Consider the following 19,814-nt stretch of genomic DNA (forward strand, 5'->3'; position numbering starts at 1 on the left):
CAGTAAATTGTTGGGAAAAAATGCTATATGAAGCTCTTGGTGTTTTTTCCATTATGTTCTTGTGAAATACAAAGTGTATCTATACTAGGATTGGAAATATTCAGCAAAATGCTGGCAAAAGATGTATGTGACACATTGCTAAGGAACATACAAAATTGAATCTAAACATTTTCCATAGCTTGAAATAGTGATTTAAAATGTCATGGATATAAAGTTTGCTCATATTCTACTGCCAGTCCAAAGGTTTCTGTATTAGAAACATGCTTTGAATAAGGTTGGATTTTAGATTATTAATTAATTTTATTTCATAAAATTGGAGAGATTGCTATACAGGTAGTCCTTGATTTACAGCTGTTTGTTTAGTGACTGTTCAAAGTTACAACAGCACTGAAAAAAAATGACTTATGAACATTTTTCACACTTACGACTGTTGCAGCATTCCCATGGTTGGATCAAAATTCAGACGCCTGGCAACTGACTCGTATTTATAACTATTGCATTGTCCCAGATTTCCTGATGAATTTACGATAGATTTTCATTTTACAATAAATACCATATTTTTCGACGTATAAGACACACTGGAGTATAAAATGCACCAAGGTTTTCAAGAGGAAAATTTAAATAAACATGTTCTTGCACTCTGCAGATCTCCCAAAAATCGGCCCGTTTTTCGCGGTAACAGGCCCAGTTATTTTCAAACAAAGGCATCAATAGCCATTTTGGTGAAGGGAGCGGGGTGTCAGGAGGCAAAAAATGATGTATTCAGTGTATAAGATGCACCCAGATTTTCAGCTTCTTTTTTGAGGGAAAAAGATGCATCTTATACTCCGAAAAATACGGTATGTTGCTTTAAAATGCAGTTTTTGTAACCAATATCATTGTTTACATATAGCATATTAAGTTAACAAGAGGAATTTATTGTAACCATTTTAGTCTTTTTTTTAAAAAAATTATACGGGCATTATATGTCTTTATAAAATTTGTATGGGGCTTTGTGTTTTTCATAGCATATTTCAAGTTGAAAAACAACATAAATTATTGTTTCTTCATCATCATTCTAGCCATTGTCTATCCACTGCAGGATAAAAGCCTCTTCCGCATGTTTCAAACCAATATTGTTTATCAAACAAACTATTATTTATTTTTTGATAAGATTATTCATGAACCATAATTTCATACATAAAAATTTAGGGACTTATTTGCTTATGTCAAATGGCATCATGTGTATTATGTAGCAGAATGCTCCATTATTTTTGAAGTTGAATACCGTGTTTTCCCGAAAATAAGACAAGGTCTTATTTTCTTTTGACCCCCGAAATAAGCACTTGGCCTTATTTTCAGGGAGTTCTTATTATTTTTGAGGTGGAGGAGGAGGCAAAATTTTTGGGGAAGGCTTATTTTAGCACATGTGCTCAAAAGCCCGATTGGACTTATTATCCATGGAGGTCTTATTTTCAGGGAAACAGGGTATATGATACAATTATGTTCAGTAAAACTTACTCAGAGGCAGACACAATACTGCAGTGTCTATTTAAGAATGGCTGAATATATTTTACTGTGAATTAAGAAATTATGCGTTTGCCCGAGGGCGGGTCTTGACGTCGCAATGACACGACCTGCAATCTTGGTCTCCAGGATTGCTGTCGATATCTCTGTTCCTGGACGGTCCTTTTGGAAGGAACAGTGATAGAGAAGAGCATGTTCTGCTGATCTCAGGGGCATCGCAAAGCCCCTGATTGATCCAGGAGAAAGCTCTTTTTGCCAGCTACAAGAGAAGCAACCAAAATGGCTGCCGAAGGTTGGGACAAGCCTCTGAAACAGAAGTAGTACAGGAGTGGTGTTGAATTGGTGAGAAAAAATTTTATTATTAGAGAAGGGAAAACCCAAAAGAATTGGAATTTAAAATAGAATTGAAGGCGGAAGAAAAGAAGCGGCGAATTAACTCTGGTTTAAGACAATCGTGTTATCTTTTCTACCTTAATTTTGTTTGTTTTCTATGGATGGAATCTTTACAAAAGCCTCTTACTTTTAAACTGGACTGGTCTCTTTTTTTCCCTTCTTCCTCTATACTTTCTCCATTTTTTATATTCGTGGATTAAAAGCTTCTTCTCTCGTAAAGCTTGGACGGAGCTTAATTTTTACTTCTCTCTCTCTCTCTCTCTCTCTCTCTCTCTCTCTCTCTCTCTCTCTCAGAACTTGGTATTTACAAAGAGAGACAAAAATAGATGGACTGGTCTCTTTTTTTCCTTCTTCCTCTATACTTTCTCCATTTTTGTATTTGTGGATTAAAAGCTTCTTCTCTCGTAAGGCTGAGAAGGAGCATAATTTTTACACTTTTTTTTCTTTTCCTCTCTTGGACATAAATTTAGTTAAATACAGTTACATTTTGAGTGCCATGTACAACATAATAACAGCTATAGTCAAATAAATGATTAATAATGATAACAAAGCATTTATATGTACTAGATTGATAATATGAAATCTTATACAAACTGTAAGTGAGGATCATGGAGATGATATTGAAAAGCCTTTTTATAAAAGATAAACAATTCTATATAGAATAGAATATAAAGATGTAATATTATTGGATGATTTCAGGATGATGTAATAAAATGTCATAATATAAATTTACTTCAAATTTAATATGCCTTATGTTGAAAGGATGTAATAATAGCTAGGCTTAATGGATGTTTACTAATTATAACAATTTGTATACATGTATAATAGATTGATGATACTAATAATGGGGAAAAAACCATAGAATTGGAAATTATTAGAGAATGTAATCAATGCTAAAATGATAGAATGACAGAATAGGAGGAAGCATAATAGCAATGTATACAAAAATATCTTGATTGTCAATATGTGAATTTTGATAAAATTCAAGTGAAGGCTACGGAAAGGACACAGAAAGACTTTGTAACTAATTGACACACTGTGTGTAGTTGAAGAGGCTTTTATGTTATATGTGTTGTGTGTTTGTGTTTGTCTGAAAATATAATTTTTTATTAAAAAAAAAAAAAAGAAATTATGTGTTTGCCCAATGCAGACACATCAGAAGTTTTAAATTTGTAACTTACCGTTCTGATTAATTGGCTTGGGTTCCTATGTCAAATCCATTTGTTTTCTTTCTATAAAGCTGTGTGTGTTGGCATACATGCTGGCAGGTTTTTGACTGGCATTTACCTGGTTTGTAGATGTCATTCCATCATGAAATGAGGTGGGAGACATTTATGTATAATACATTTCCTTTCTGATATTTCCAAAATTGGGATTTATGAATAAAACAAGGTGTTCATTCCAGTGGTGGGTTCCGGATCCCGTCGCAACCGGTGCGCTGCGACGGGGCTGGGCAACCACCACATGCATACATGCTGCACGTGCATGCACAACACCGCCCTGAGACGCTCCAGCTGCTCGGCGTGCGCAAATGGCCCAGTTGGGAAAGTGGGCAGGTGGGCCCTCCGAAGCACTGTACCAGAACGGTACCTAGTGCCCCCAGCAGGCACCAGTACACCTGTGCAAAGGGAATGGACCAGTGGTAAGTTATGGCCGAGGTGTACTGGCCGTAACCCACCACTGGTCCATTCCCTTCCCATGATTGCCAGTGTATCAGAAATTATCTTTTGAACCATATTAATAATGAAGCCTAGCAACACTGTGCATCATGTCCCGCAATATCATTTTTGTCACATACTTGACTTGCAAAGTCATTTATGTAATCAGTTTTGAACTATGTTGTCACTTACTTCTAAGGTCACAGTCCTATGTGTTATTCCATATTAATTCTCATTGAATTCCTCAGAAAATGCTGGATAGGCACTTGAATGTGTTCAGTTAGCTAGATTTTTTCCCTCTTAGCATACACTGCTGTTATCTTTCTAGAATTGGGTGAGTAAAGCAGAAAAGCAGACCTTACTTTTGGATACTCTGGACCTCTCAGAACTCTTCCATCCAGATACCTTTCTGAATGCCTTAAGGCAAGAGACTGCAAGGTAGGTGAACTGTTGCATGTCATGTATGTGTCTCTCAGTACTATTGCTTCATTCGTTCTTTCATTTTCTCATCTTCATTGTCTATGGAAGACTACACTATAGGATTGTCTTCAGTAGGAAGTCCAGTTGGTCCTCTCTCTCATGTCTTCTGTCTTTATGTAAAGAACAGATTTGGTGGCAAAGCTTTTCATCTACTTCCATAAAATGTGTTTTGCCACTAATACTGTTTGGTTTTATTATCCTCTGTCATCTGTTCTATTGATGTTTTATCTCATTTCATAATTTTTTGAAAAAAAATATCGAGTCCTTTCTAGTGAAAAAAAGCACAGACATTTCCTAAAATAAATCAGATATATTTAACTTGTTAACTTGATGGCAAATATGATGCTTTAGGAAACAGATTTTGCAAGTCTGCAGCTAAACCTTCATTTCTAATAACATGATAGTCTTTCTAGAAGTAAATTTAGTGCCACAAAGTATTGTGTACAAGCAAAATGAAATACTAGAAATGCTAAAAGATTCTGATTTTTAGCATTAATGCATTTAAAAAAAAGCCCTGAGAATAGCATTCAAAGAGACATTAATGGAATGAAAAATATAAGAATAGAGAATAGCTTGACTCCCTCTTCTTTGTGGCTCTGAGATATTGAAACACTGCTATCATGTCACCCCTAGTCCTTCTTTTCATTAAACTAAATGATTTGTGCATATTCTTAAACAGTGTCACATTCTTACTTAGCATAAAATACTATTATTAACAATACAGCATCTTATTTTCATTAATCCAAATGTATTGTTTTATTGAATGCTGTACTTTTTTTAGCAGTGGGAGTGGTGTGGATTGTTTTAGGAATCTGGTTCACTTAATCAGCAGCTGTGTGTTATCTTTTAATGTATGGGAGATAACGTATGGTTTATTTCATTTCAAATAAACTATTTATATTTTCATTTATTATTCTCTTCCAGAGTAATGACCTGTTCTGTAGATAGTCTAAAATTTACAGCATCCTGGAAAGGTCAAATAAGAGAAGCAAAACTCCAAGTTCAGGTAATCAACCTGTTGAAATTATACTTGCTAAGCCTTCTATGAGATTATAGATCTATAAATAAATTAAATATAGTCAAATATTTATTATTTTGTTTCATTAAATGCATAACTCACTCCATTCCAACCTCAAAGAGAACCTAAAATAATATTAATTATTTGTTAATCTGTTATCTGTTAATATAATTGTGTTACTTATTCTGTCCTTTGCTATTCTATCCACACTGCTCCTTCTTTTTATCAATGAGCTCTGTTCAGTTCTCTGTAAAATATCACAAACATTTTGGGTTTTTCCCAAGTCATGCTATGCGTTTTAGAAAAAGTCTGACCAAGAAAATAATTGGAGTGTGGGGAGTTTTCTAAAAAATGAGCAATTCCCAATAGCAACATTTTCAGCTTAGCTAGCAGGGATAAAATTATTTAAAAGGTGTTTAAAGAGAAAAAAAATATTCTCTTTATCTCTGGCTGGTAATAGAAATTGATGAAGTTTGTACTTTACTATATAGCTATCTAAAAGGTAGCTCAGTGGCTAAGATGCTGAGCTTGTCGATCAGAAAGGATGGCAGTTTGGCGGTTCAAATCCCTAGCACCGTGTAATGGAGTGAGCTCCCATTACTTGTCCCATCTTCTGCAAGTAGAAAAATAGGAACCACCTTTGGTGGAAAGGTAATAGCATTCCGTGCGCCTTCGACATTTAGTCATGCCTGCCATGGAGATGTCTTTGGACAGTGCTGGCTCTTTGGCTTTGAAACGGAGATGAGCACTGCCCCCTAGAGTTGGGAACGACTAACACATATGTGCGAGGGGAACCTTTACCTTATACAGCTATCTAATTTGTCCTGCTGAACACAGTGAACAAATAGACCAAATAGATATGGCCTACATTTTGCAAATCAGTTCTTCAATTAAAGTTCTTCTTTTACTTTATTGAATATTAAACCTGAAGTACCAAAAGAATCTTGTAAAAGATTTGCAAAAATATAGAAATTAATGTTTCAGTCATGTAGATTTCAAATACAACATTACTGCTTGACCTTTAAAGGTTTGCTGTCATTTCTGGAAGAAAATTTGAAATGCATGTGCATATTAAAATAGGCACACTGACTGAACCAAGTTTACAACTTGGCCCGGAGATATTATCATCCTTGAAATGGTTGATTAATTCAACCAATAGCCTCAAGACCTGATTACAAGAATAATTTTTTCCGGAAATGACAATGATAAATTTTTGATTCAGAATCAATTTGTATATAATTAAATCTTATTTAATGACATTTAGAGTTGCTTGTAAAGAAACTGTTACCCGACAATGCATGTGAAAATGCATTTTTTGATTTATTAACATAAACTCATGCCTCTTATGATATCTTAAACCATTTGGAATTGATGAGGAAATGCTTTGAAGAATATTTTTAGAGTGTTATGAATTCAAACTGGGTTTAGGGACCCAGTAAGAAGAAGTAAAGTCTGAATATGTTAAATTGTGGATATAAATATACATAATGTTTAAAACTTGGATCTGTGCATCCTAAAGAAAGGCACAGCTTACAATTGGAACATGTGAGGACTTAGAGGTTTTTCTGTAATATATCAAATATTTGTCTGAAATCATATACATTATTTAGATTATTTAATAAGAGCAGCATTCCTGCTTCTAATATAGCAATAGTTTATGTTTTCTATGGTGATATTCAGTAACCTAGTATTGTCTAAACTATGGGAGTAAATTTCTAAATAGTAATGTCAACTCGCGAAGCTTTCCTGACCCGCTCCCGAGTTGCCATAGGCAGGGTGATGGGAAATCGGGCCTCACAGCTGCACCGAGGAATTCACACCTCAGTCAAAACAAAACACATCCTAGCCAGCTGAAGCCAAGGCCACCTCCACGGAGACATGTAACAGCCGGAGAGAGTGCCACGACCCGCAAAATTGCTTTGTTGGGGAATGTGACTGATGACACACCTTGAGGGGGAGAGGCAAACAGAGTCAGAGGCAAGGCATGAACTGGGTGAAGTCAGCACTGGCTTCATTTGATTCGCACCGATATGGCAGTCCTAATAAACAACTGGATTTTTCTTGAAAATTGGCCTGAGGCTGCTGCTTTTATTAGGGCATTGGTCAGAACCCTGACAAGTAATACTATCACAAAAAAAATTCTTCCTTGTTTTGATGTTCACCTGCCTGTGCATATAGTTAGTCTAGAACAGGAGTATCAAACTCACATCATCATCACGTGACATATCGTGATTTTTTTTTCCCCTTCACTAAACCGGGCGTGGGCAGCACATGACGCATCTGGTCCGCAGGCTGCGAGTTTGACAGCCCTGGTCTAGAATATGCACGCTTCATGTTTACAACGAATTAGATAGCAGCAGGGGTCTGCATCTGTATTCACTTCTATTATTCCATGCTTATATCTCAGGAGACATTTCGACAGGACTATCTGCCCATCACTTCTGACTGCAAAAGGCAGAAGACAACTATCATACCAAGGCTTGAGTTAAAATTAAAATACCAAGGAATCTGCCCCTAAGATTGTGAGAGAAAATGGAAATGCTGATGTTCAAAATATATTTGAGATTAATACAGATGCTGTAGTTAAAGTTATCATTGAATCCTGCAGATCCATTTTTTTCCACTAAAATTAAAAATAAAGCAATTTGCCTTGAAATATATTGCTATTAAGATTAGTTCCTAAAATTAAAGTTACAAAACATGTTTCTCATTGCACGATGGTCCCAAGAGAAGAAATAAAGTGAACAGTATTTCTTCCAAGGCTTTGTTTCTTCATGGAGTTAAAATCCCTTTATTTGGCCTGTTGCTTAAAGAGAGAGAGAGAGAAAGAGAGAGAGAGAGACGAAAAAACTTTATTGACCTATAAAAACTATTTTTTGAAAGCTGTCATACTTTTTAAAAGATGCCATATCTTCTCTGGGATTTATTTCTTCTCTTTCTCCGGTGCACTGCTTGGAGTGTCCAAGCAAGGATTAAATTCTGTCCCACTGCCCAAGGACTGGATTGAAAATATTTGGCCATGCCCTCTGGCTCCTTCCATCCTCAGTTTTTCAATTCAGTCCAAAGCCCATCGGATGTATTTAATAGCCTTAGCTGACAGAATTCAAATACTACTTTTCCTTAGCTTAAATCTTTATTGTTTTACCTTCTTTTTCAGTTAGTTAGCCTTCCTTACTTTAGCTGTATCGTTTGCCTTGCCCTGAGAAGCCGTATTCGCTCCGGATGGAGCGGCACGCTTCTCAGCCTCAGGAACATGCTGAAAAGTCGGGCCAGGGTCACAAGAGCAAGTCAAAGTCTCCCAGACCTTCCTCGCCTCCACCCTCCATGGTTAGTGCTGAATCAGTCTCGGAGGGGGAAAATCTGGCTGAACCAGATCTGTCTGAGGACGAGGGGGTGGTAATTGATAAGCCTGCCTTTACCGGCCTGTTCAAGCCTTCTTTATTTAAGTCTATATTATACAAGGCAAAAGTCATTACTCACCAGGAGGCGACCCCCACCGTTACTCAGGAGTCTACAGACCCTGCTGACCCCAGTGGGGAGTTGTTTGATGAAACCATCTAAGCTCAGGACCTGGTGCCTGCACCTAAGTTATTCAAGGACATTGTGCAACATCAGTGGGTGCAGTCGGGGACCTGGGCGACCCCGAGGGAGTAATGACAAGCGATTTTATGCCATAGAGTCTGGCATGAAAGATCTTCTCAAATTGCCGGAGGTTGGTGCTCTGGTAGTGGCCCTGAATTCTAATTCCATTCTTCCCCAAGATCTCTTGGAAGGGCTCAAGGCGGAAGATAAGAGAACGGAAAGGGCCTGTCATAAGACACACCAGGCTGCAGCATGGGCCATTAGGGCTTCCACCTCGGCCTCTTTCTTTAGCAGGGCTTCCATTGCCTGGTTGCATCAACTGCTCATCCGTATTCCCCAGGGGGATATCAGGCTCCGCCAGGATGTTAACAAAATAATGGCAGCACTGAATACACCGCAGACGCATCCCTTAACGCAGCAAAGTTTGCTTCCAGAGCCATGGCCACTAACATCACCTCCCGCCGGCTCTTATGGCTCCGCCATTGGAATGCGGACATGAGGTCTAAATGAAAGCTCGCATCTGCTCCCTTCAAGGGTGGCAAGTTGTTTGGGGATGCCTTAGACTGTGGAGAATAAGGACAAGTGAAAGGTTATGCCTTCCGTCTCGCGTAAACCGTACCATAGAAATTCTTCCTTTCGGAAGCAGTCCTTTCGAGCCGCTGACTCGCAACCCTAACTCCTCCTCCACTTCTGCCTCCTTCCAATGCCCTAATGCCCAGGGCTCTGAAAGAAACCAGGACAGGCAACCTTTTAGGGACAGGACCCGTCATCAGTCATCAGTCCTTCTCTAGACGCCCATTTGGGAGGTGGATGGCGAACCTTTTAGACACCGGGTGCCCAAACTGCACACACGCAAATGCCCAAACTGAAAGGTGTGTGTGTGTGTGCGCACGAACACATGCATGCACCTGTGCGCAGCAGAGACCCGAAGACCAGCTGGCCAGCAGGAAGTGGGGCATCCCAACACAGGCAGCACGGCAAGATCTTCTTTTTTTTCGTGAGCTTCTGTTTCGTCGTTTGCAGGGAAACAGAAGCTCACGAAAGAAACGCCACGGAGATCTGACCTGAGGCAACCGCGCTGCCAGAGGGCTCTGCATGCCACCTCTGGCACACGTGCCATAGGTTTGCCATCACAGCTATAGGAGATCTGTTTAAAAGCATACTTTTCAAGCAACAATCACCTTGCTTCTCTTGTAATAATCTTCCATAGATATTGTTCTTTACTGGAGCCATCCAGAGAACTAAGTTTTAACTTATGTCAAAATACAATGTAGTCATTGCTCACATTTTAGCCAAATTGAATGTTTTGTGTTTCCATGACAGATCAGTGGCCTTCAATTGGAAGGCTGTAGTTTTGATGGAAATCGACTTTCTGAAAACCAACATGACTCATCCAGTGTTTCAACTGTTCCGCCTTGTTACATGGCTTGGATTCCCCAGGTACTTTCTTTTTAAGGGCTCAAAATGTTAAGATTGCAATTTTTTTTTTTCAAATACGAGGTTTTCAGTAGTTGACTGATAACACTCTTCTTCCTCTTTTTTGAAAAGATCAAGTACTTTAGAGTTTAATGACTCCATTCTTTGTAGTTTTATAAGTGGATTGTCCATTTCTTAGAAAGCTTTTTGTTTTTAATCACTATTAAAACAGCACAAGTGAATTAGTGGACTTGTAAAAGAGATGTATGGAAAGGTCATGTTTTCTTAAAATAAATCTGGATAAATATTTTAATCCCAATTCATAGTTAACTGATTAGCCAACAAAAGATTTTCAAGAAAATACCAATTTTAAGATATTTTGTGTAAATATTTTGCTTACATTCAAATGATCATACTGCCTTTTCTGGTGGATTTGCACCTGTGGGATTAGCCTGAAATAGCAAACCAGTTTTCCCAGTTGTAATGTATGACTGTGAAAGTTGAACCGTAAGAAAGGCTGAGCGCCAAAGAATTGAGGCCTTTGAACTGTGGTGCTGGAGAAGACTCCTGTGAGTCCCTTGGACTGCAAGGCAATCAAACCAGTCAGTCCTAGATGAGATCAACCCTGACTGCTCTTTAGAAGGCCAGATCCTGAAGAGGAAACGCAAATACTTTGGCCACCTAATGAGAAGAAAGAACTCACTGGAGAAGAGCCTCATGCTGGGAAAGATTGAGGGCAAAAGAAGAAGGGGATGACAGAGAATGAGGTGGCTGGATGGAGTCACTGAAACAGTCAGTGTGAGCTTAAATAGACTCCAGGGGATGGTAGAGGACAGGAAGACCTGGTGGAGCATTGTCCATGGGGTCTCGATGGGTCGAAGATGACTTTGCAACAACAACAAGCAAACCAGTTTGGTGTTATAGTTAAGGCATTAGGCTAGAAATCAGGAGACTGTATGTTCTAGACCTACTTTATGCATGAAAGCCAGTGAGTTGACTTTGGGCCAGTTACCCTCTGAAAACCCATCATGTCATGAATGGGCGAACAAGCCAGTTGTTCACTTTCTTTTGCAACCAATGAATCAAAACTTGGTTGATCCCCCCACCCCCGCCCAAAGAAAACCAATCCTAGATCAAAAAACCCAAAATTAGCCTGAAATAAATGTATGCACATTGAAATCATTCCTGCAAAATCCTGAAAATTTTAGTGATACCCCTGCTGCTGTGAAGATTGAGAATAATCTTTCTCAGAATAACTTCATGTGCAAATAATCCACAAAGTAAAAGAGCAATAAAGATGATCAGGGGACTGGAGGCTAAAACATATAAAGAATGGTTGCAGGAATTGGGGTGACATGATAGCATTATTCCAATATTTGAGGGGCTGTCACGAAGAAGAAGGGGTCAACCTATTTCCCAAAGCATCTGAGAACAAGACAAAAAGCAATGAATGGAAACTAATCAAGGAGAGAAACAACCTAGAACTAAAGAGAAATTTCCTGATGGAACAATTCATCAATGGAACAACTTCCTACCAAAAATTGTGACTGCTCCAACACTGGAAGTTTTTGAAGAAGCGATTGTACAACATTTATCTGAAATGATACAGGGTTTCCTGCCTGAACCAAGGGGTTGGACTATACAATTTCTAAGGTCCCTACCAACTCTGTTATTCTGTTAACCTTTCAGAAGTAACCCAAACCAGACTATTTTTTTCTCTTGCACATGGAATAAGGTGGCCTGGTGCCCACTGGCATTCAAGAGAGGGATCGTTGAACTTTCCCCTTATAAACCTACTGTACCCGCCCGAAACTTTGGAGAAGAGCTGATTCAACAATGCTGCCACCAGCTGCTTTTTCCCCCCAGAAAAAAATCTTTTCTGCTCTGGTTTACTCAGAAAGAGGCAATTGGCAATCTTCCTTCTTTCAAACGCTGATGAAATGGAAAAACGTTTGGTCCTCTTGTGCTGAATGACTGTCACTGATTCTTTAAGAACGCAAGTTCATAAAGAGAGAAGAAAATGAGACCACACTAGAATGTAGTTCAAAAGATCAAACAGGGAAAGAACAAAAAGGAAAAGAAGAGTAATCGCTTCTGGAAAGGTTGATTTTCTTTCATACAAACAAGTAGAATAAATTCTTACATGTGTCAAACCCAACATACCTGGGCAAGATCCATGAAGCAAGAGCTACATGGATATCAGGAAGGTATCTTTAATGCATGTCTTGGGTAATCAAAGAATCCTGAAAACGTAGGAGGCTTGTCCTCTTCTTATTTATACTGAGTTAATTAAGTTTCTTTGGAACAGTTTTCCCTTTATTTTTACTCTGAAAATAGAACGAAGAAGAAATAAAGGGAAAAAGCTAAAACTGAAAGAAAGGGAGCAATACAATAATGAATATTGATTTATTTAAGATGCTTTTAAAAAGATTTCTGGCCACCTCAGCTAAGATGTTGTTTATAGGATAAGCTGTCACTGTTCAGGTCTACTTTCATTCCTTTCCCAGTGTCTCTCACAACACCACCTCCTTTCATAGTCATAAAAGGACATTGAATCTATACCACATCTAGCTCTCTTGGTCCCTTGCTCTCCAATCTGGGTTTTTGAAGGTTCTTGTTTTCTAATCTGGCTTTCACCAGGCCTGACAAAGAGTCAGACAATAACAGAGAAAAATAGCAAGTGTAAAAAGGAGCCATTCCTTAAAACCCTCCCCCCTACTTCTCCCGCTACACATTCCACCAAAGATACACTAAATTTTCCACGTTGAAAAATGCATGAAGAATTCCATACAGTTAATTTAGCAAAGAAAATTGCCCATACAATCGAAATAATTTATTATGTAAAACATCAGCATAAAAATGTACTTTTTCCTGATCCAGTTCTATAAAATGTTCACATATTCTCACATTAACCTCCAAACCAAACATAACTACTGCTGCCAAGTTGTCAGAGTGACAAACGAACAAATACTGTTAGACTACAGTTCAGCAATTTGTCTACCTACGAAAACTAAGCTTTGTCTGCATATTTCTTACAATCCTAATCTTTACAGTTTTCTGGGATTAATGACATAGTTCTCATCATTAATTAAATTTCTCAGGCCTGTGTGAATTGAATCCTATATGGAGAGGCATTTGTTTAATATTTATGGGCTGCAGACATTTTCAAAAATATGCAGTTTTAAAAAGGGTTCAGAATACACAGCTCAGGTGAAATGAAGTTTATTACAGCATTAAAAAAATGAAATTATGATATATTAAAAAGACCCCATATGAAAACATATACAGAAAATATCCAAAAAAAAAAATCAGGCTGCATAGTTTATTATATAAAATACATTAAAGTTTTGAATCAGTTGCCGTTTTCTTACAAACCTTTATTCATGTATGCATGGCTTTTGATTATTCCTAAGTACAATAACATTTTTTTTGTGGGAAAAAATTAATGAAATTAATAATGTATATTGTGATTGGCCTACAGGGCCAGACTTTTGGTCCTCCTCTTGTAATATGAAGCCGTAGAAGAAGAAAAGCTTATTTATACATCAAACGGACACAGGAAAGGTTCTTTAAAGAGAGCCGTCTTCAGCAGGTCTTAAGGCCATTTCACGGTTGACACCAACCAGATATTGTGAGGGAGAGCATGACGGTAGAGATATTTTGAAACCGAGTATAGCAGTAGGGAAGCCTTGCCTGCAAGTAATTTCAAAGATAGCATTCTGTAAATCATGGTACAAACAGCAGGATAGCCTCTGATTATCTTATCCTGATCTGCATGAGGATAGGGAATTTACCAAGCACTGGTCTGAAGTTATTTTGGACCTTATGAGAGCCAAATGTTGATGCTTGCTCAGCAGCTAATAGGCAGCCCTGCTGTTTCTTCCATGCAATGAGTATTAGGTAGTTTGACCCTCCAGTCCTTCACTAGCTGCAGCTTCAGGATCACTCCTCAACCCCATCCCAAGTTCTTTTTAGGAACCTGGCAAGAGATTATAGACAGAATTGTAGGTTATTCCAGGGAATGTCTTTGACTACCAAGCCTGTTTATACAGAATTGAAGTGATCACAATTAAGTTCTAGTCCTACCTCATTAGGACCGTGCAGAACAATCCTGCTACATTTTCTCAGAAGTAAATTCCATGCAGTTTTAGAAGTACCTGAAAGACTATATCTATATCTTTCGGTCGGTCGGTCTGTCTGTGCGTGTGTGTATGTGTGTATGTTTGTATGTGTGTGTGTTTATTTATATACACCGTGTTTTCCTGAAAATATGACCTACCCTGAAAGTAAGTCCTAGCTTGATTTTTACATGTGCACCCAATATAAGCCGTACCCCCCCCAAAAATAAGACCTAATTAAGACCCCGCCTACTCCAGGGCGCATGGGTAAAAAATTAAGCTAGAGTGGGGATGGGGGGTGGGTGAAGCTTCCTACTACTTACCTTTGGACAGTTGCAGCCAGGCCTCACACACCCCAACACCTGGCCTATTTCTTCTCCTCCATCTGGCAAGGCCTTCCTAAAGGCCTCTATAGCCAATAACAGAGCTCCGAAAAGGACGCCCGAGCCGATGCATGCAACTGAGGTGAGTCAGTGGACAACATGATCCCATTTTTTGGTGGCCAAAAAAAATAAGACAGGGTCTTATTTTCAGGCTAATATGGTGTGTGTGTGTGTGTGTGTAAGTAAAAATGATTGTAACCATATCGTCTAATTCAAAGGGTTGATTCTTTGTTGACAGAATACTTATGGGCCCTATTCCCCTGAAGAGTGCATCTCTCTGCCTGTTTACACTAGTGCTGAAAGAGATTGTGTGGTGACAAATATTGATGTCCCATGTGGAGGGAATCAAGATCAATGGATCCAATGTGGTGCCGCTTTATTTCTGAAAAATCAGTAAGAAGAAGCTGCTGCTAGCCATCAGGTGTGATTACTGTTGTCTTTTTTTTTAAAAAAGAAGAGTTTATGTTTTCTGTGATAATTTAAAACTAGAATGTGGGAAGTCTTAGATTTTATACCGAATAGTGCTTTATAAATAGTACACTGTGGATTTACAGCAGAACTAAAAGGTTAATTAGCATTTATTTTCAATAGACAAGCTGAGAAAACTAGTTGAAAACTTACATAGTTACCTGGGGTGTTTTTTTTTCCCCCGCTAGAGCTTGAATAGTTCAGTGAATTATTCCCACCATGTGCAGTCCATTAAATTTTGGTACTGTACAATCTCCATTTATTTTGTGTGTACGCTCACTAGTAAAATTATTTTTTCCAACAATCTGGCAAATTTATTATCTGCCTTTTATGTATGTAATGTAAACATCCAAACTTCTGTATAAAATCTGAAGGTTGTAGTACTCTGTATTTCTAGGTACGTGTCTCTATAATTTTTTCTCTCGGGTTTTAGTATGAGTGTTGTTTCATTTTATTGAGTTTTTTTATGATCTTCATTTTTTTCTAAATTTTCAGATTTTCATTCTACTTCAGATTGTACTTTTAAAGGACATAATTTTTGGAATTGAAAAGAGAAGTTCCGGCTATTAAGCAAAAGCAATTATTATACTGAAATATATTTATGAAACATGTATAATTTTCATTGCTCTCATTAAATAATTTTTAGGTTTTTTTCAAAGTCATTTTGCCCGTGTGTTACTTGTGAATAAGCTGAATCAGTTTCCTGTGTATTAAAATTGTTCTGGTCTCCTGTATAAGAGCACTGCTTTAAACATGGAAGCTGCAGGTTTCACCTTGGGTCACTACGGTCACTCACTCTCGTTCAGCTTAATCCACCTCACAAGGTTGTTGTTGGGAAAAGAGGAGGAAGGAGGAGGAAGTATATTGGCAGCCTTGAGTTATATATAAAAATAATAAGGGCGGGATGAAAAACTAATAAATAGAGAGAGAGATTTAGGTAATTATTTAAATTTACATAATTTAGGTAAATTAATGATAATATATATATATATATATATATATATATATATATATATATATATATATATATATATATATATATATATATATATATATATATATATATATATATATATATATATATATATATATATATATATATATGTTTGTGTTACAACCCCTGGTATGCCTAAATATGGGAGGGAGCTCACTCCTCCCTCTTTCTGTCCTTTCGGCTCATCACAGAAAACCATCCAGGCAGAAACCCATATTTTTATTTTTAATGTTGCCTTTTTATATTTGTGTTGTATTTGTGCTGATAAAATAAAGGGAGACTAGTATAGATCCATTTCGAGCTATTTAGCTCTCATCAGCTAGCCATACCAGGTTCGAATCCCAGTAAGGGTATGGCTAGCTGATGAGAGCTAAATAGCTCGAAATGGATCTATACTAGTCTCCCTTTATTTTATCAGCACAAATACAACATATATATATATATATATGTTGTATTTGTACTGATAAATAAATAAAGGGAGACTAGTATATCAGTTGAGCCAGGGAAATAGGTATGTATTTGTGTTACAACCCCTGGTATGCCTAAATATGGGAGGAAGGTCACTACTCCCTCTTTCTGTCCTTCGGCTCATCACAGAAGACCATGCAGGCAGAAAACCATATTTTTATTTTTAATGTTGCCTTTTTATATTTGTGTTGTATTTGTACTGATAAATAAATAAAGGGAGACTAGTATAGATCTATTTCGAGCTAATTAGCTCTCATCAGCTAGCCATACCCTTACTGGGATTTGAACCTGGGGTGTATTCCATATTAGGCAGGAGTCTTAGCCACTAAGCCACAGGCTCTCCTCCTTATCAGCTGAGCCAGGGAAATAGGTATGTATTTGTGTTACAACCCCTGGTATGCCCAAATATGGGAGGGAGCTCACTACTCCCCCTTTCTGTCCTTCGGCTCATTACAGAAAACCATCCAGGCAGAAAACCATATATCTATACTAGTCTCCCTTTATTTATTTATCAGTACAAATACAACACAAATATAAAAAGGCAACATTAAAAATAAAAAAAAATGGTTTTCTGCCTGGAGGGGAATTTGCAGGAGACAATTAGTTCAATTCCTTAGAGTGAAGATCTATTCCTGACTTCTTGCCAAGTATGGTCTGCTACAGAGTGGCGTTTGGATAGCCATTTGTCTGAAATGGTACAGGGTTTCCTGCCTAGGCAGGGGGTTGGACTAGAAGACCTCCAAGGTCCCTTCCAACTCTGCTATTGTATTGTATTATATCAGCCTGGCAGCTCTCTAAGCCTGATAAAGGTCTGTAATTGTGAAATCTCTTGAAAGACTGTTTGCCGGGACTTTACTGGAGAGGAATACACTTTAAACCAAATAAAAGGGGTTTTATCGGGACGAGGAGTCGGCTTTGTGCTTTTGGGAAGCCTAGGTTAGAACAATTTTTCCATTTTATCTGTTTTGTTCCCAATACTGTATTTCAACAGGAAGCAGGAGTTAGTAAACTTGACCCTAGTCTCTGGATAAACAACTTTACCTATTGATTAAAATTATTGTACAGCCCTAGTGGATTGACCTACCTAATATTGGGAAATAATTTCAAATTTTCTTGGAAAATACCGGTAGTTACTTTAAAAAAAACTGAGCATTCTATCTTAACCTTAGATTCAGCTTAACCTTGATCAATATTAAAGCAAAGTATCTTAAATGTAGAAGGCCAAAGAGAAGCTGCTGCTTTTTCTTGTAATATAACCTAATAACTACATCTTATCATTTATAGCAGCTTCACATTCATATCGTACTATAGTCCCCAAATTCAGAAGAGACTCAACTCTGTCTGGCTTTAATGCCCTCCACACACCTGTTTTGGAAGAGAAATCTCTTTTTCTTGAAGAGGGAGACCACATTTCTCTAGGCCTCCACCATCTCCTCAGTTTTCCAGGAGGTCCCAACAGTTCTTCAAGCAGGTCTTTCAGAACTGTAGAGCAGGGGTGTTAAACTGGCAGGCCGGGTGCATCACGCCCAGGCCAACCTCCACCAGTGTCCGTGAAGGGAAAAAAATTGTGAAACGTCACATGATGGTAACATGAGGCCACAGGTTTGATACCTGTGTTGTAGAGTACATTCCAGCCTGGCTTTGGGATTGAAGGCATTCAAATTTGGTAGAAGATTCTTCAGCATATCTTTACTGACCTGTACCCTGTCAGGCCTGCAGCCATATTCCTTGCTGGATCTTTGGCCTGTCACACTCTCTGTTATTTTACTATGCTGTTTCATTAGTGGGGTAATTGGGAGGGGGAATAGTAAGGAGTAGAATGTGTTGTTGTCAAAATAAAACATTCCTTTCTAGAAACCCAAGGTCATTCTTTGTCTCTGCACCTCTGTACCTGACTGGAAGTGGATGGGTGGAGATGCCAGTGTGGCAATGGAAGATTGGACCATGTGATGGACTTGTGGGTGTGGGGGCAAGATCATGAACTTTCAACTGGGTGGAAACCCCGGGATGTTTTCAGATTCGGGTTTCCATAGATGTACCAACATGTCTCTCTTAATAAATTGGAACTTTGAGGAAAGATCTGCCTTGACCTCTGATTTAATTTTGGATGATATTTGGAACGCTGACATTAAGTTTGCTCCCAGACTGTGCTATTCAAGTCACTGTATCCTTTAGATGGAAGGACGTAGGCAAACTCGGAACTGAGTTCCCAAGCTTTTTTTGGTCATCTGATTGGAGTAAGCATTTGAAGTAAGCAGTTTACTAATTACTTTTTCAAGATGGCACAGCCAACTGAACATCTTTGCATTTAAGGATTCTTCCCATATCATCTTTCTTATTATATTTTTTTTTATTTTATTAAAACCAGAATTTCTAAAATCTGTGATTTGTGCTTGGCTACATTTTTGAACAGCGTTTTTTTGCTAAAATTAAGAACTCTAACAAAGCGTAGTCTCTGTGAATCTAAAGTTCCCCTCACTGAAACAGTCAACTCCTGTCTGTTAGTAAGAAGCAAATGCAAGATAAAAGATCCCTTTGTGCTCACCTCAGTTTTTTGAAAGAAAAAATATATTATTCATATATGATTCCTCCCCCTCCGCCTTTTGTAGTTTAAATTAAAATATTTCAAAGTTGAACCGTTCCATTTGGAATACAAAATGCCTCATATTTGTTTCTTTGTTTATATAAGTATGTTTGATGTTTGTAATTCTGGAGGGGGGAAGTTGAGGGAAGAGGTTTTTGGTAGTAAAATGGGCTGTTAAGGTTCTTTTGGATGCTGTGGAAGTCTTGATGCAGTGCTTGTAGACTGCGAGAGTCTGGATGGGAACTAAAACCTAGTAAGCTGGAATTGCCATTTGTCCAGAAATTACCCACTTCTACACTGATTATTGTTTTGGATGGGGAGTCCAGGATTTGGGTCTCCTCCTAGCCTACTGAAAGTGTAGATGGAAACTAAAGATCACAATAAAAAAGGATTTGCTTTCAACCAAAGACTTCAAAAAGATCCAAACAGAATGACTCAAATGTTCAAAGTAGTATCTCAAGTACCACCAAAGTATCTCAATTTAAGAAGAAAAAAAGAGAGAAATAACAAGAAAGATAAACCATATAAGGTAAAATAATTTAAACAAGGGATAGCATTTTGTAAGATGAGTTTAAAATTGAATTTTGAGTCTATTTAAAGGGAACATGATGATTTCCATATTTAATCTGACTTCATAGAATAGCATAACTTCCAGGGGAAGTGGCTGTAGTGCATATTAGCATCAGTGGTCAGAGGGAATGTGATGAAACTTCTTAAAAGTGAATTTAAATGACCAAATAAAAAGT

At 37.9% G+C, this 19,814-nt stretch overlaps 1 protein-coding gene across 1 annotated transcript in view; it reads left to right on the forward strand.

Annotated features, from left to right (window-relative positions):
- The window catches only part of DYNC2H1 (dynein cytoplasmic 2 heavy chain 1), a 163,805-nt gene extending 148,125 nt beyond the window's left edge, over positions 1–15,680 (forward strand). Inside the window, exons 86-90 of the mRNA XM_081950886.1 lie at positions 3,886–3,995; positions 4,962–5,043; positions 9,961–10,077; positions 14,793–14,975; positions 15,518–15,680. Of these exons, the coding sequence (XP_081807012.1) occupies positions 3,886–3,995; positions 4,962–5,043; positions 9,961–10,077; positions 14,793–14,951 (468 nt within the window). The 3' untranslated portion in view covers positions 14,952–14,975; positions 15,518–15,680. The remainder of the gene's footprint in view (positions 1–3,885; positions 3,996–4,961; positions 5,044–9,960; positions 10,078–14,792; positions 14,976–15,517) is intronic.
- Positions 15,681–19,814: the final 4,134 nt, after the last annotated feature.

This window comes from Natrix helvetica, assembly GCF_964273705.1.
Source record: "Natrix helvetica genome assembly, chromosome: 4".
Taxonomy (NCBI): domain Eukaryota; kingdom Metazoa; phylum Chordata; class Lepidosauria; order Squamata; family Natricidae; genus Natrix; species Natrix helvetica.